The 18,319-nt window shown below is 35.3% G+C and overlaps 1 protein-coding gene across 4 annotated transcripts in view; it reads right to left on the bottom strand.

Moving 5' to 3' along the window:
- Positions 1-8,010: 8,010 nt before the first annotated feature.
- GPM6A (glycoprotein M6A) overlaps positions 8,011-18,319 on the bottom strand; it is a 129,416-nt gene continuing 119,107 nt past the window's right edge. For 3 of the 4 annotated variants that reach the window (XM_075149305.1, XM_075149308.1, XM_075149307.1), the window contains 2 exons: positions 17,552-17,617; positions 8,017-10,289 (listed from right to left, as the gene is read on the bottom strand). In XM_075149305.1, coding sequence (XP_075005406.1) covers positions 10,137-10,289; positions 17,552-17,617 — 219 coding nt within the window. In that variant the 3' untranslated portion in view covers positions 8,017-10,136. Of the gene's footprint in view, positions 10,290-17,551; positions 17,618-18,319 lie in introns of all 4 variants that reach the window. The other variant, XM_075149306.1, reaches the window with a different exon arrangement.

Here is an 18,319-nt window from a genome sequence, read left to right as displayed (position 1 = left end):
TTACAAGGATAATCTCTTTGTGCTGTGTTTAATTTTTTTTACATGTAAAGATACTTAAATGTAATGAGGAATAAGCATGAAGATCAACATGTTTTCAACTTACCCACAATAGTGTCTTATAATGCTATGATTAGAACACTGAGCTCTGTCATATGGGCAGAAAAAAAGATATGAATTCCATAATAGTTTTACTCTGTTAGGATTTTCACTGATGTTTATTTAACTTACATCAAACAGGTCTGATGGGTCTGGTGATCAAGAAACAAACTGCCTGAATTTCATAGGAAGATTTTTTAACCAGCACATCACTCCACAGGCTATTTGCAGCACATGCTGACATGTACTTCAGGACAGAAAAATATGTCTAATATCCGATTTCAGTGTCACCACAGAACTTTTACTCGATTACACCCAGTTTTTTGTGAATCAAATGATTTAGGTAGAACAAAGATTCACTTTGAACTTCAGACACCTTTTGAAAATTATAATGTTTTAAAAAGAAAGGATAAGTACATTTGGTTAGTTTAGTTAGATTTCTCAGTCTGAACAAATTTCTAGAAGGAAACAGAACTAAGATTATTGCATTTTCAAAAATTCATGCAGAAAAAATGTATTACAAAAATAATAAAAAATGTTTTTAAAATGACCAAAAAATTCAACATCAAACAAACGGAATGCCATTGACAAAGTGTCTCTACTTACAACACAGAAGAAATTAAATTAGGTCAGCCCTAAGTATATGAAGTCAGGACTGCAACTGCCAAAATAAAAATATAGAATAAGTAAAGTACATTTCTGCAGGCAGATGAGAATTTTGACAGCAGATTTTCAAGGTAATACAGTCTGTTATACCGGTTGACCATGATGCTTCATAATGGAGAAGAAAAGAATAATCTCTGCCACATTTATCAAATTGAAGTGTAACACTAGGTTATGTATTTGTTGTCCCTGTCTAACATCAAACCAAAAACTCACAAGCAGTAACCAAAAAAATGTCGGATCAAACAGATCTGTTTTCACTCAGATGGCTCTCTATAATTTTTTCTTTCTTTTTTTTTTTTCAGTCAGATAAAAGAAAACAAAACAATAGAATTATTAGAAGGACTATGACCCTAAAAAGAGTTGAAAATTATGCAGTCTTCTCAGTTAGCCTCCTGGGAAAACCTGTGACACAGAGTTTAACTCTAATCTTCTGGAACATAGTCAAATTGTCTGCATGTCTATTCATAAATACCTGTTCCACAGATCTGGCCCATATACTACTCCAGGAACTGGGTGGATTTTGTTCTCAATAATTTAATCCAGTTAAAGAGATTAATGCAGATAACAAACTCTTACTACTCCCTATGGAACACAGGGAAACCTTTGGTAAGCGAAGATAACTTTCACAGTTTGATGGCTCCTTCAATGCATGTGGTTTTTTTATTATATTTTAATGAAATTAAATACAAATGGATCTGTGAATCTGTGTATTTATTGTCAAAATGCAAAAATATCACATTGTACACAAATTACCAAAACATTAAAATGCGTGTCATTCCTGAATACTGTTAGCCAGTCTTGTATTTTAAATAAGGAGATTTTTTATTCTCCTTTTTTAATAAGCTTTTTTCCTTAGGAAAATCTATCAACACCTCCTATAGTTCACTTAAGTATGTCATATAAATTATAGTATGAACTCACATTATTACTGTCAACATTTTTCATTAACTTAGTGGATTTGGGTTCCTTTATTATCAGCTGCTTTGCCCCCGTTGAACATCTCTCCCCAGATTTAGGGAAAGATTCTTTTGTCTAATATTATTATTTACAATTTTGTTTGATTTTAAAGAAGAACAACAATAAATCTTGAATATCAATTTAAAAGTATTGCATAGCACAAATTTGCATAGGATTTACAGTAACATGGTGTTGTATGTATAAAGACTCCTCCACTTCCTGGTTTTCCCTTATTTTTAAAGTAAGGACATTGAAGGATGATAGAAATTTCTTTAAGGAGCTCAGATTTTTCTGCTTAGTTAACATCATCTCCATAGCCTTCACAGAGTAGCCGCGTTACCACTTACTCCTCAAATTTGGATAACCCGGCTGAGAACGTGCCAGGAGAAGCATGATGAATAACTGCGGCAGGGACTTAGCTGGGTACAGCTTCACGTTTGCTCTGAGTCAGGTAAGATTAATCCCAATGCCATTCTCAGCCGCCTGCTGCCGGAGCAGACCCGACTTGCAGAGATGAAGGTGGAAGCTGGGCCCAGGAATGGTTTGCCCGGGGGCAGAGATGGTTGGTGAAGGGGGCTACCAGGAAAAAGGTTAGGGAAAAGCAAGCGTGAAGTTACAGCACCTGAGGTGACACTCCAGAGACTGTGCAGGGAGGGGAAGAACAGTATTTAGCTTGTTAAAGAAAGACAGGGAAAAAAAAATCTGCTCACTCACATACTTGCACACATTAAATTCTGGGAGAAATCCCAAGTACTATTATGCTTAACGTTTCTGTCAGGTTGTTTGGAAGATCTGAAGAGGGAAAAAAATAACACCATGAAGGCCCAGAGGCCTGCTATTAGCAGAAATCAAAACAAGCTGAATAGGCTCATAAAGAAGAGTCAAAGCTGTTATTATTTTCATAGCTTATCTTGTCATTTGCACAAGTGTCTGATGAATATGGTAGAGTAAAATAAATACCATTTCTTGTAAGAAAAAAAGCTCACCTACTCATTGAATTTCTTATTTTCCTTTAAGGGTGGCATTAATATTAGAGTAGCATGGAGGTTTATTCTCTGACTATACAGCTGTTACCAACTTCTAGGGAGAAGGGGATGTGTATGGGTGTGTTCAGTATAAAGGATGCCAACTAGCTAAAGAGAAGTATTGGGGCAGTAGAAGTGGCAGCTCTTCAGCGAGGAAACTATTTGCTGCTCACCACCTACAGCAGAAACATTTTCCCCTGGGTCAAGAATGACTAAGATAAGATGAATTCAAACTAGGAACAAGTAAAAGAGAGCTGTGTGCCCTAAAAAACAGAGAAGTCAAAACAACTCTCTTCATAAAACGCAGAAATGACCAGATGTCTGGCTGAGTGATGGAGGTGTCAGTACAGCATCAGGACCAACCATCCTCAAAGATGAGCTAGTCTAGAACCCAGAGTCCAAAAATTACCTTCCTCCAGTGTAAGAACTGTCTTATTTATTATCAATTACCACTTATTTACCCGCACAAGGACTTGCTTGTGGTTGATTAGTCTTAAAATACTTTGACAAGAAACTATATCAAAAGCCTTCTGGATGTCTAAATAAATTGGAAATGAAAGAGCCTGCTGATAACCACATGGCTGCTTACACCCTCAAAAGACTCCAGTAGGTTTGTTAATAGACTTCCATTTTTAAAAGTCATGCTGTGTCTTCTCAAGTGTATTTGATTTATCCAGGTACCCATTAATTGTATTTTTTACTGCAGTTTCTAAAAAAACCCTGTTGAGTAAAGATAATGGGCTTACAGGCCCACAGAACATCAGAATACTATAAAAGTCTGCAGGATCTCAGCTGACTCTTCTTCTATAGCTGGAATAGTACAATTTCAGACAACAGAGCACTGATTAACCATATATTGAAAACAATCTGTTTTATCAGACTACCTATTGTATGCGTGTGTGTATATTTAAAAGATATGAAAAATGCAATCGCTTCACTTTAACTATTATATTGCATAAATCCTAACATGTCTCACTTGGTTTTAAGAAAATGATACAAACACCAGATTTTCCAGATGGCTCAACCTCAAATCCTGACTTTGTTCTCTTCTGTTAGTGGAACACAACCTTGCTTCAGTAGGGCCAGGATTACGTCTGCAGCGGTGGTCCTCTTCTGCACCATCCCCTGAGCTGCTTTACATGACACAAACTCCACCTGACTGTTCCATGCAGCTGCATATGTGACGCAGCTACTCTGCCATCATGTTACTCATGCTGGGAAAAGAAACCGAGAACACATGGCCAGACCACCAGTGACTTGGTCCTGCTGTGACAACTAAAGGTGACTTGCAGCTACAAGTTTCTCTCAGCCATCTGCTCCTTTAAGGAGAAACATGGCTTCGGCCTGCCCAAAATCAGTATGTTCCAGGCAGTATTTGCCCTTTGTGCCTTGCCAGAAACTCTCACTACTCCTTGAGCCCATGAGTCCTATGAGGCATACCTGTATATAATTCTTTAACTGAGGTACAGGTTCTGAGCCCAGCTTATTAGCTTGCAGCTAGGGCTTACTAGGAAAGGAAAACCTTAGATTTCCTTGTCCCTGTCTTGCTCTTTTTCACTATCCTCATCCTTGTTTCCAGCCATGTGGTACACCACTCAGCCGCATTGGTGAGATCTCCCCTTCTTAGTAGCAGCAAGTCTTATGTTGCTTCAGTTCCACTTAAAATTACGGCACAGGGAACAGCATGTCAAGGACGAAAAGGGAATCATGAAAAGAGAACACAGACATGAATTAAATACCTTAATGAGGTATTCCTGCCTAAGATGTTATTTCATATTTCAAAAGATGGCATCAATATGAGGTGTTCAACACTGCCTTCCTGAGAAAGATTTCAGTCTGCTTAATCAGCTCAAACCAGCCAGCTGATGAACCTGATGACTTGTCTCAGTGTCTAACCATGTGATTTAGTTTATTATTCCAAAAGACAGAACTTGTGAGGGTGTGATTTTACATGCAAACTAAACTGGCTGAATTATAAAATTCCAGGAATCGATTTGCATGTTTTAACTGGGACATGAACTTGTTGAGGATAAATTCGTTCCCCGATGAGATTCGTTCTTAAATTAATATTTATCCTTAGGAAGAAATACAGGTGAGTAAAACCTCTTTAAAAAAATGCAGGACTTATAGTCTCAGCGACCAAAATATTCTCTATTAACTGTAGGAAAGTGATTCATGCATAAGTATAATTTTTCCTGGACAGCTGAGAAGAAAAAACGTTTAGACACTTTGGAAAACCTAGCTCTTATCATCAGTTTTCTGGCCTATGCAGCTTTTCTGGCTTGAGTAACTCAAAATGTGGAACCATAGGATATGCGTGCAAGCCTCTTGTTAATTTTTTGAAGTCTTTTTTTTAGTATGATTGGGACCTAGTGGCAAAATTTCAGATGTTGCTGTGTTATTGCTATAGCTGTGGCAGCTGCTGTGAAAAGAGCTTCTGTTTGACATTACTTCACCACTTCTAGAGGAGATATACTTGCCCCCAAATCACCTTTCAGCCACGGGAAGTTCAGCAATGCAAAAGAAAAGCAGGCAGATCAGAACTGCTGATTCAAAGAGCAATTAAAATTATCTTCCCTGGGGCTCACATTTAGCTGGCCAGACTCCACTTGACATGGGGAAAGAGTCCACGGCAGCTTGTACAATGTGGGCAGAACCATTTTCTCAGGACAAATTTCTCCCTGCAGAAAAACTGCAAGTCTCCTGGCTGATGCTTAGACTACTGTAAGCTGAAGATAATCAACTTCTCTACTGGTAACCAGCTCTCTCACTGTACCAGAATATTCACTTACCTTTTGCCATCATTGCCAATAACTGTTAAATACAGGAATAACCCTCTGAAGTGTTGGGATCCTCTGCAAGTATCTGAAAGAACAAGAAACTATAGTTGAAAATCTCAAAATTCAGAAACTGCTGGAGTTCCTCCCTTGTAAAAAATACAAGTCAGAAGAATTCATGTGGGACAGAAAGAGCTGTTAAATATATTAAGTGCTTTGAGCTTGTTCTCTTCAATTGATATCTACCCAAAATGGAGGCAGTGCCGAAATGTGATATCACCTGGAGACATAAATTAGTTTCCTGCCTAACAATATCTATTTGCAGGGTTTCTGTGCAACTCAATTGAAATAAAATGTTGCTTTTTTTTAAGAAAGAGCTTGTATAAACACCAACTTTCCCCTCCTGGGATGAAATGCATTATAGTCTGCTCTTTTATGGCTTAGCTGAATTGAGCATGTTCTTCAGAAAACCAGCTATATTAATACTTGTGGTAACCCAGAACTGAATAGTTGAAAAATGGATTGAATCTTAACAATGGAAAGAACTCTGCAAACTTTTGCCATTGATTATTACAGGAAGTACAGTACAGAAATGTTCTGTCCTAAAATTTACTATGCCAACTGAAGGTGCATTGCAACCATCAACAAGTACTTATGACCAATGCATATATATTACAATTTAAATACCTACAAGAAGTCAAGATTAATAATTGCATATATTATTAAAAACAATGAATTTATAGATATATTTCCAATTATAGCAAATATCCTCTTGTTTTATTCTAGCTCCTGTCATAAAAAAAAAAATAGTATCATTAACTATTTAGAAACATGAAATTAGCAAATCATTTCAGTGTCTCCTGCTTTTAACTATACCACCCAACTATATGATACATTGGTCTCAGGAATAAGGCTGGCTTAAAAACTCCCTTTCTCTCCTCCCCTGCTGTGGACACTCATCCCCACATCTGCAGTGCACTTCACTATTGCCTAAATCATGCTGATTAAACGGTTTGTGTGGTTGTGCTGAAAACAGAAATGCTGACATGATCCTCCTGAGGGATAAAATAACCTTGTGCAAAAAAAATGAGGTGATGTGGGAAGAATTTTTGACTCAAGGGATTTTGGATCTGTTTTGTAACATGCTATTAGCACTATTGGTGGGGCATAATAAACTATGAAGAAAATGCAAAACTGAGGATCTAGGGCTGGAAACTTCTTAAATTGGAATTTTCATTGAACTACACCCTTTTTGGCAGCAAAAATCTACACCAAATGGATTGATCTACAATTGGTTTTCTTGTTTCTGAAAAGCACAATAGTCACGGGTTTAGACTAAGCACAGAAGAGTGTATAGAAATCAAGATCCATGTAGTCTACCTCAGGATAAATCAGCTTAGGCTGCCAGCAAACAGAGAAAAGTCTACAATAAACCAAATATGTGCAGACTTTGAAGTAAATCAATTATGACTGATGTGCTATGCTGTGGGAAGCTCCTCTACTCCCTTGGCTTGTGCTGCTGATGAAAAATAATTTGCCATTATGGCACGTGTTCTCATCAAGAGCACACAAAGAGCTGTATAACAGCTAGTTAACTGAGAAAGAAACACATTGTGGAACTGTATTTTAATTAATTTTCCTTAGTGATATCATGTTAATTGCCACAGCTATAGATTTCTCTTAACCATTTAAATTACTTTACATGCACATAAGTAATGCAGTATTGTTATCAAGGTTTTAAAGTATTAGCTACTGTAACATCCAGGTATCAGCATCCTCAGCAACATTCAAACTGATGTCAGACCAGCTTCTGTTGAGCTTTTTCCAAATGACACCACAGTAATGTGAATCTTGCCCAGTTGTTCTCTTGACTGATATGTTAAAACTATAACAAGTATGCTACCCTGCTCTTCCTAGACTATGAAATTCTGCTCTTAGAAATTATTTTACTCCCTTACTCTTAGGATATATAATTTCTGATATTAAGAGACATATCTGAAGTAATCTGAGCATGGGCAATGACCGGGAGTTTTAATTCAGTGGAACAAACTACCCAAAACTGAGGCACAATTTCTAACCATGGGAAGGCTGCACACTGTACTTTTACCTATGTGTGATTTGTAAAGGTACAGGCCAGAGGAAATTGTGTCATGAAAGGGGATAAGAATATCACTCTTTAGAGTGTGGTTTTTTTTTTTTAATTATTCATTGCAATAAGAATTTTTTTGTCATAGGTTTGACAAAGACATATTCTATAATTAATATAACATCTCCAGATTATTACTTTTTAAATTTTACTCTTTGTTCTTATAATTTCTGCTAAAGGAACAATCTCCTTGAACATCTAAAAGTAGGTTGTACAAAAAATGCATAATACTGAGAACAGTTCTCCAATAGCAAGGACAATAGAAGGAACAAGCTTCTTCCATTTCTGGTTACAATGATTTGTCCAGTACAGGCAAAGAAAAAACTACACAACACAAACAATTAATAAGTACACAAAGTACACAAGTGTGTTTATTACATTTTTGCAAGCACTTTGTTCTACATTTCAAAAACGCCACCATCAAGCTGTTGGCACATTTATGTACAAAACAGATTAATTGTAATGCCTGCTACAAAGCATTTTTTGTGAAAATACAAACTCTAATACCAGAGAAGAGCCAAAAGCATTAACATCATTACGTGAGTTTAAAAGACATATTTTTAAAAATCAGCACAAACGTTTTAAGACACAAAACTGAAACACTACAATATAGAATCCAGAAGAGGTTCCTAATACTTTTTGCAGAACTGTAATACCGGTACTGCACATTATCAGAAAACTGTTGACCCCTTAGGACAGCCTAAGTGTAAAAAAAAAAAAAAAAAAAAAAAAAACAAAAAACCCAAAACCAAAACCCCAAATCAAAAACACAACCAAAAAAACCCCAAAACAAGCAAAAGAAAAGGAAAGGAAAAAAAAATTTCAAATAACTAATACTACTTAATGCATTATCATGCCACAAATAACTATAGTATTACCCTCTACTTACTACAAGAATTGTTAAAAATTACTGATGATGCATGACTAGTAATAGTACAAAGAAGAGTTTTACTCAAGAAGTTTTATTAGAAATGCACTTACACTGAGAGAGAATTCACAATGGTCCAATAAGTGCACAAAACTACCTAAGATTTTTAACACTGACAAAAATGTCTTGTCAGGCTACATCACTTTAAGAGACACTTTACAGCATTCTTGTAGCATTAGAAATAGGCAAAAAAACCCAAAAACCCACCAAATTTGGTCCAATAATACTGACTTTTCTTAAATAGGGTTTTTTGTTTTGTTTTTGATACAGGTAATTCTTTCAAATTAAGATGACCTATCTTTCTGATAACATTTTCCTATCAAAATAAAGGTTCAAATATATTACTACACTTTCAAATAATAAGCTCTGTAGTGGTCTTTCACCTTACTTTAACGTAATACAGGTAAACCAATATGTGTAGGAAAGCTAGAAGCCAAGCTATAACATTTATGGAAGTCTCCTTTCGTATATCTTTTACAGTTCAGACAGGTGCAATCCATTTAAATTTTTAAAGCAGGTAAAAAGACATCTGACTCCTACGGTCACTGTATTTTTGATATATTACTTTCATAAATGTAGCTAAGCACTAATTTCTTACATCATCACATGAACAGCTCCAATTTAGCATAACCATCATTGAATTAAAGAGAGATCATTCTGTAAAAAACTATGGATAACTATATCACTTAATTAACAATTGTCTATATACCATAACTCTTTAACAGGTAGCCGTGGTATTGAATTCCTTCAAAAGGCAAGTGGCCATGCATTGTTAGCACCACGGTCTGCATGCTCACAATACAAACAGGAATTATCACCCATGGAACTTGGAACAAGAGAATATTCTTTAAAAACATCAATAATAATACAATGTTAACAAAGATAAGAAGCACTTTTATCTTTTTTTTTCCTTTTTTTCTTTTTTTCTCTTTTTTTTTTTTCTTTTTTTTTTACCCACTATTACAAATTTAGAAATTGCACCTTTGATTGTTTAAAATGTTCTTAGGACCTTCATTCAAGTTGATCAGGGTCCGTCTGGCAAGTTTTCCAAATATAAAGGAAAGTCATCAGAGTGTTTTCTTTATATATTGTACATCATGTACAATGGTCCCTTTGAAGTATACCTGTAGTTAAAGCAGTTATTGAACTCAAAACTAAAAAGTATAAAAAGCTACTTTTTTTCCAAAAACATATAAGAAACAATGCAAAAGGTGTTATGCATAACACATACAAAGTGATTAAAAAAATCAAACACTTATTTGTATTTGACAATAGTTTAGTATCCTTGATCTAGCAGAACTAAGTAGCTTAAAAGGATTCAGGAAAGGCTATTTAGGAGCTTTGTGGTAAAGAATGGTCACACAAAGTAAGAACTGATTAAGAAACCAAGTGCTAGACAACCAAGAATTGTACATGGGTGATATGTAAGTCACCCAAACTATCTTTTGTGAGAAGCACTTTCAATTGTTTTTAAAATGGTTGGGTGGCCGTTAGTTAAACAACAATGCATTCACATGTTAGAAAGTAAGACAAGGTTTCTTTTATGTGTAAGCGTTAAGTCGCTCTTTAGAGCGAGTGGAATGAATATCATGAAGCTCTTGTTCCTCCTTTGATTTAATATCCTCGTATTTTTGCATTCTACAAGCATCTTTCACATAGGCCCAGTTGGCAGACAAGACCATGAGATAATGGACCTGTAAGAGAGATAACATGGAGTTAGGAACCAACAGAGCTAGTCAGAATAGAGCAAATTCAAACTTGAAAGCTATAGGATAGGGATTGGGTTTTCATCAGAAGGAACTAAGCATTGTTAAGCCAAGAAGTAGTACAGCAATACAATGTGAAGTTCAAGCTTGAGCTTCATTAATCCTCAGATTACTCAGCTCACAGCTGTTACTGTTACCGTGACTAGCTGTTGGTCGCAATGGCTATAAAAAAAATTAAAGGAACTGAAAAATCAACAAATCATCCCTGCTTTACTATTTCAGCTAGTCTGCAAATCTATGTGGAAAAATGCCTTCTAGTTATTTCTTGTAGACTTTTCTACAAGACCATTGAATCACTATTTGTTGAAGTAGTTGCTTAAGATACAAATATGCCGTAGACACATCTGTAGTCTTGCGATTACATACCTAATATCATTACAGAAAGATTTGCTTTTTCTTTCTTGTTAAAGTTAGCATTAGCTTTCCATTTAGCTATGATTTCTTTCTTTCATCTACAACTCTAGCTATTTTGTCAAAACCAGCTAATTTGGGAAAAAATTGTCATAAATTGAAAAATATGTTCAGCTAGGCAACATGTGACAAAATATAGTTACAAATAAACTAAGGTCTTAAAAGGGCACACACCTGTCACCATTTAATTTAGTAATTTTATTTCACCGTTATATTAGTTATACCACAATTTATTTATGTAATTCTTTAAAATATATAGAAAACAAAAAAAAGTTATTTGTATGATTTTAAAAGACAGCTTCTGTATATACCTTGAATGGAGCAGAAACAATGTTCATGTTCCATGTAAATTTTTGCATATGTAAAAATACATTTTTTTTTTTAAGAAACCAAAATTAAGAGCTTTCCAAGTTTTCCATCCAAAAACAAAATAAAAAATTATCTGAAATGAAGGGGAAAAAACCCCACAGCCTGTGATTGTTACACAACTTATTGGTGAGTATTGGAGATTGGACCTGACTCACTTGCAACCAACACAAATCACTGGATGAGCTATGATGATATACTCCCAAAGAGCTGGTTTATTTGTGTTAGCAAATGGGAAGGACAGAATGTCTATGATATATCTGAGGATTAAACACCAGTTAAAAGATATTGGCAATATTGTCGCATGAACAAATGTTTGTCATGTGGCTTTGAATTTAATCTGAAAGTCGGTGAAAGGTATCTTACCAGTAGAAAAACTATGTTCTGCAAATGTTTTCCATTATAAATAAAGGATGTAAAACACCCTAATTGCCTTTGAGATGGACCTTAATAGTTTATAAGAATCACATGGTATGGCTGCCAGTGACTGAACTTAACAACTGGTAGATGTCTAATATTCTGAATGGTGGCAATGAATGATCAAACAAGTGATAAATTTTAACACAAGGCCAATACAAGGAATGAAGCTGAGGCCTCCAAGTAACTGCTGCCAAAATTACTTTATTCAAAACTGCTGCTCCAGGGGCAGTCACATGCTACCTGCATTCAGTCCCTTCTGGAGTTAGTTTGCTTAGTCTTCACACTTGTGGCCATCTATAGTCTACTTTGGCTGCCTGTTAGAACAATGAACTGCTCCCCTGTTCACTTCAGCTTGCCAGGTCTGGGCCTTTCAGGACATTTGCAGGCTTTGAAAGTTTTCCTTTTGAAGGTGGACCTCAAATACCCTATCTTCAATCTGCTGGATCTGATTGCAAGGAGCCTCTAACCTCAAAACTTGTCCCCCTCTCACCTTAGGATGTGCTCTGCTGGCTCTGTCTTCAGTCAGAAAATAAAAATGTTCAGTAACGGTATTCAACCGGTTTATTCTAGGACTCTCTGGACGTTTATTCCTCCCCTAGCAGGTTTTCAGATATTTTCTGATGAGAGCATCTCTTATATTTATGTTAATCAACTGCCTCAGAGGCCACAGATAATTTCCTGAAATCAAAAAGATTCCATGCCTCCTAAGAAACCAAGAAACTAAATTAGGATTCAATTAGTGGAAAATGGATTAGAGTAATCTTAAAAACACCTTGAGATTATGCAAATTCTCCTGTTCGTATTGGACTGTTATAGATACATGAGTATCTTAGATTCATACTACATGAACAGAAACAATTTAGTATGTTCTTTCTTTTTTGGAAATGCCAAAAAATGTTAGCTTTTTCCACAAATGTTTGGTGGCAATTGTTGCTGATCAGTGCAGGCTAAAGTACATTTCTTAATCTGGATAATTAAGATCAAGGAAAGCATTCTGAAACCCTTCAAAGGACGAAATATTTTTGGTGTCTTTTTAGTCCTGGTTGTTTATGGCAAGCTTTCACCCAGTTAATCCCTATTTGAGGAATACAATGTGAGTTGAGGAGCCATAAAATAGAAGAAACGTTCAGAGAATATTTCCTCTGGAAAAAGAGTACAGATAGTAGTATTTCTACATATCCTTAGGAGTTTCTTAATATCTATAGTACAATACTAACAGCACAACCTGTAATGATAGTGCAAGTGCTGGAGATGGCAGCATGTACTGTGTTACTCTGGGACACTTTCTGGTCATAATTTAGCACATAGGAAAAAGAAACACCTTGTATCTAACTCAGCTGTTCCAAAAGCTTTCACCATGAATAGTGTCTGGATCAGGCATTTCTAGATCAAATGAGAGATACTAATGCTGAATCCCCATTCCTCTGAATGAAATGCCTTAAATTTCCTCCACAGTAAAACTCTTGAGAAAAATCAAAGAGAACAGGCTGGTAATCCTAATCATTCTGTCATCTCAGAAAATTACAATTTGCATCCAATGAAAACACCAGTGCTGGTCCTTTGAGGGTAAAATTTCAATTAAAAAATACAATCTGAACCTTGAACAGATTGTAGACATGAGAATCTGAGAAGTGGGTGTCATCTGAGCAGTGTACTCACATCTTCCTGACCTTTTAACACACATCTGCCAGGAACCCTTGCAACTGAAGAGTACGTGATGAAAATGGGATCATGTAGGCACATTTCTTATCCTCACAAAATATTTGGTAAGGACCCAGCAAGAGATAAATTTAAACCTAATGTCTTACAGTTTCACTTGGCATTTTTCTTCTACTAAAAAAATAGATGAACTATTCTGAAGGTACATTGGCCACAGTCTGACCTCCATTAAACTCCCATTCTTCACCCATCCCTTCCTTAAAAAGCTACAGAACCAAACTTTTTGTTGAAAACTCTTGGTGTTTACATTCACTATAAGTAGGATGACTTTCCTGGAAGCAACTACTTTAGCTTATATAATGAATATGATCTCAAATACATATCCATGTTATATAATGACATATGTGTTTATCAGTCCCACCACATTTGGGTTTTTGTCTAACGCCCAAGTTCCTAGATAACACACTATGGACGTCATCTCTAAGTGGCTGTCTAATTGCATTTCACAAATCCTTGACCTGAATAGCCTGAAGCCAGTGGGGCCCCGTCAAGGCTTATTCAAATTGAAGCAGGGCAGCTTCGACAGTCTGCCTCAGGCTGTTTCAATTACATACATATGCAAGACGGCGCAGGGTCTTTCCATACTCTATGAAACATTCCTGCTTAGATTTCTTCATAAGGTGAAAGTATGCTTCAATCTTTCAAAACTGTAGAATTGCATCTAGGCTAAGAAGGGTTTTGGTTTTGGTTTGGTTTGGTTTTCCTTTTGGGACATGTCATTATCTTAGCACGGCAGAAGTCTAAATAACTTTTTCTGTCCCCTTACATGCATCTAATATCCTGCAGAAAAATACAATCCTACTGGGGGAGAGAAAATAGACCGCTTGTACTTTTCCCCTGTTCTTGTTTCAGGAGAATTGATTGCACCTCTGTCTTACAGTACATAACTTCTGTGGAAGTTCAGGCAGAAGAATACTGCTCACATGGTAACTTTTGACAAAGGAAACTGTGTATCTCATAATTCAGTTTTGCTGTAGTTGTTTTTGGAAAACAGCACAGGCAGGATGCTTACTAGCCTTACAATCAACCTTTTGGGGTGGTAGAGTTTACATTTAAACAACTTCATGTCTTCTGTTTCTATCTGACACAACATTGAAAACAGTAAAACTAATATGTATTACTTAATGATTATTTCCGTATCCATTTATTATCCATGCAGACCTAAGAAAGAACAGTAATGTTCAGAATCATACATAGTCCAAATTAAGTATTATTCAAAATCCTGGCTATTTTTTCTGTGCTTAAGACTCACAAAAAGCATCTACAACATAAATAATTCTAGCAGTTTTTTTTTTTCATCTTGGGCTGAAGTCTAAGAATGATAAATTTTCAAAACAGACTATTTGATATTTTCCTTCTCTGCAAAATAAAGCTTTCCCTGACATATATTGTAAAAAATACATGAGTTTTTCTGTACATCAATTTTAACCTGTAGGCCAATTCTCTTTTTGAACCCCAAAACAGCATTCTCCTTTGGAGACTAAAAAGGCAGCTAGTGAATTGTGAAAAAATTCTAACATTCATATTCAAATCTGAGACCGAGAGAGAGAGTAAAGTAGTAGATATGAGAAAACTATGACTTGTGACCAAATGGTTCTGCAAACATTAACAATTTTTTTTTGTGGTTTTTGCAATAAATGACTACATTTTTCTAAAATATATTTAAAAAATACATACTAATGAAAAGTATCCTGGTGACAGATGGCCTTAATATTTATGAACAAGCTGATTTCTTTGGTGAATTTCATGACAAATATTGACATTAAAAGAGTTAAAGAAATCTGCACATATTAAATAATCTGGCTTTTGCAAATGTCCACAAATCCAGGAGTGAGGATATAATGGAGTATACCAATGTCGTGGCTTAAAATGTCATTTAAAAGAGCAGATTTGCCAATTCAGTTATTCAGCAGTCTCATTGATGATGCACTACTATTACTGGTTGGTAATAAATACAAAATACTTACTACTTTAGTCAGATAGAATATTCTAATTTAAAGTAACTGTTTACAAGAAATGTTTTAAAAGTCCAATAAATTCATAAGCTTTCTCTTTTGTAAAGGACTGGTATTTTAATCTCATTTTTCTGTTAAGAAGTCTTCTCAAATTTCACAGATATGGAGATCTGCTACTGTTGTGGATATGTACAAAGACTAACTTCATTAAATCCTATTTGTGATTATTCTTGCAACAGCATATATAGGGAAGGGCATTGGTTCTCCAGTGACATAAATGGCTTCTGCACACTTTGTTTCTCACCCTAGCCCATTGCTGATACCTTACCACCTTCTTGAGTGCAGGATCTGGGGCAAAAAGATGCTTTCTTCTTTCTCTATGAGACATTTAGGACCCAAAATTCTTTTTCCCTCCCCTAAATTACTTCTTCCTTGGGAAAGAGGAAGGAACTTCTTCCTTCTCCCTTAAAAAAGAGAACCTGTTAATATCTGCTTGTCTAACCACACAATTCTGAACTTTCCCTCATGTCCTGTACCCAGTCTTTTGGCTACTGTGTCAAGTGTGAAGCACATTGCTCAACCTATAAATAGGGTCTAGTATGCTGGTTTTAAAGATTAGCACCATCAAAGAGTGGAAAGTGCTAGTCTTCATCAGGAACCTAACATCACAGTAATAGGTTAAAAACAAACAAAAAAATTACAAAATTAAAATATAAACAACACAGTTGTAAACATTTAATAAAGCATACATTTACTAGCATTTAGACACAATTTACTAACACTTAGATTCTTAACTTATATTTCTGTTTAAACAGTGAGAGTGTTATCATGCCTGCTCTGTGCTGTTACAGAATCCAATAAAAAGCATACTTAGGTATGGGTAACGCTTCAAAAGTATATGAGCAAATGTAAGTCATCAAAGTGAATTCCTAGTGGATTAGTGCTTGGTGTAACACATCTATGGCATCTTCATTACAGTACTGTGAGTTTTGAAGGGGTTTTTTTAAACATCATTGAAAGTATCATGTATTTAAACTAAGCGGCTCGATGTACCTACTTAATTTGCTTCCACTGAAGATGTGCTTGCTTTCACTGAAAATTTTTTTGGTGGCTATTCTAATTCAAAACTCTTCTTTGAAATGCAGAATTGTTATATGAACAAATTAGCATTTGATAACTACTGAATATACTTCAAAATAATAACAAACTGGAGAACTAATGGTCTCTTGGATACACTTTCCTAACACTCATATATGTATTATAATATTTACTATTTGGTCACCATTTTTTCAGCTGAGAGCAGAAAAGTCTTGGTTTAGAAAATCAATTAAATTATTAATATAAATTATATTCTACTATTATAGTTATTATTTGTGGTCTTTAAACAAAAATTACAATGAAAATATATATTTTTCATTTAGCTATCTCTGCTGTGTTGGCAGGGTGTCATGTAATACTGAAAAAATGGCAAAGAAGAACAAAAAGAAAATCACTAATGCAGCAGTAATACTAATTTCATTGAATATTCTCTGATTGTCCTTTTTTATAAATGTAATTCTAAGGAGAACAAAAAATTTATGGCCCTAGGATTCAATGGAAAATTACTAGTAGCAGTAGTAATAGTAATCACCATCACTAACACTTTTCTTATGGAATACATCAGTACCAAATAACAGTCTTTTTTTGTTTCCCATTCCAGTGTGTATCATACAAACCCACACTGGTACAGAATTCCCATTCTAAAAATATCTTTATCTTTAAGCAGATGCAGCAGACAAAAGGCAGAAGAGCAGGGCACTAGCTCATACACTTTTTTCTCAGTGGAACATTCTCATTGGCAAAATGTCATCAAATTCAAAGTAATCTTCATTATAAAAAAAAGCAAAAATTAGTCCTGACAGAAAAACTGACTCACTCACATATATGCACAGAACTGACAACATGAGTCTGATCCTAAAATAGAAGCATGGCAAGCCTGTGAATAGCCAGAAAGGTATAGATCATAAAAGTATATTACTATGGTCATGAGACAGACACGTGAGCTCAGACGCTTGTCTCAACACAGTAAGAGAATAGTAAAAATTCTTAGCATGTACTCAAAGGTGGTTTTTTATTCAAAAAAGTAAGCATGATATTCTACTTCAAAGGGAATCCATCAATATATTTTAAAAAAAGATGAGAGAATATTGTATTACAGAATTATATTTTAGAAATAGCATTGAGTTGTACTATGGAAATTGAATAACTGTGACTAAGTAACAACCAGAATGTATTAGCAATTCACATGATGAAGGAAGTACAGAGTGTTGGGTAGCTTACCATAGCAATGACTGCTGCTCCAGCTCCAGCAAGTGCCACAATGAACAAGTGGAATGTCATGTTTAGCTGCAAAGGATGACAAAAAAAGGGACTTTCATGATGGTACACTAAACAGAAACTGAACAAAAAGTCTGAATAATGTAGAGCAAATAACTACCTTCCTGCTGCCACCCTTCTACAAAAGTAATGATTACTAATACTTTTTCCAAAAGATTGACATCACTACATGACATTGTGCTTGTGCCTGTTTTCTTGTAATATTCATATCAGGGATAAAGCATAATTCTATTTTAAAATATTGTATTTAAATTATAAAATATTAAAAACCCCAATTATAAAAAAATAAACAGTCCAGCACATTTTTCTTTTTCTTTCTTTTTTTTTTTTACAATTACAATTCTACCTTGCTAGATCTACAAATGTTTGTGGTGGTTTCTCTAGTGGCAGAGACAGCCTAAGAAATCCCCGTTTCCCTTCAGTAGCTGTAGCTTTCCATCCTCATGTATTGATTTACTTCCCTTCCACATTTGCCAATAAAATTTGTTCATGGTGATATAATATAAACCAGGTTACTTAAATAATCCAAGTTAACCACCTTCCTCACCCTACCCCAAACCAAATGATCACATTTGTTTTTAATTTCAGTGATCTGTTTTACACAGCAGCCACTGAGTGTTGACTGCACAGCAAGGGTTGCATTTTCTTAGATGGTTTTGGTATAAAGGCAAATTGTGTACCTTCACTCTAAGAAGATTTATTCAAACATAG

This window comes from Calonectris borealis, chromosome 4 (genome assembly GCF_964195595.1).
Source record: "Calonectris borealis chromosome 4, bCalBor7.hap1.2, whole genome shotgun sequence".
In the NCBI taxonomy this organism is placed as follows: domain Eukaryota; kingdom Metazoa; phylum Chordata; class Aves; order Procellariiformes; family Procellariidae; genus Calonectris; species Calonectris borealis.
The sequence above is the reverse complement of the archived record's forward strand: the minus strand, read 5'-3'. Positions and strand labels throughout refer to the sequence as shown.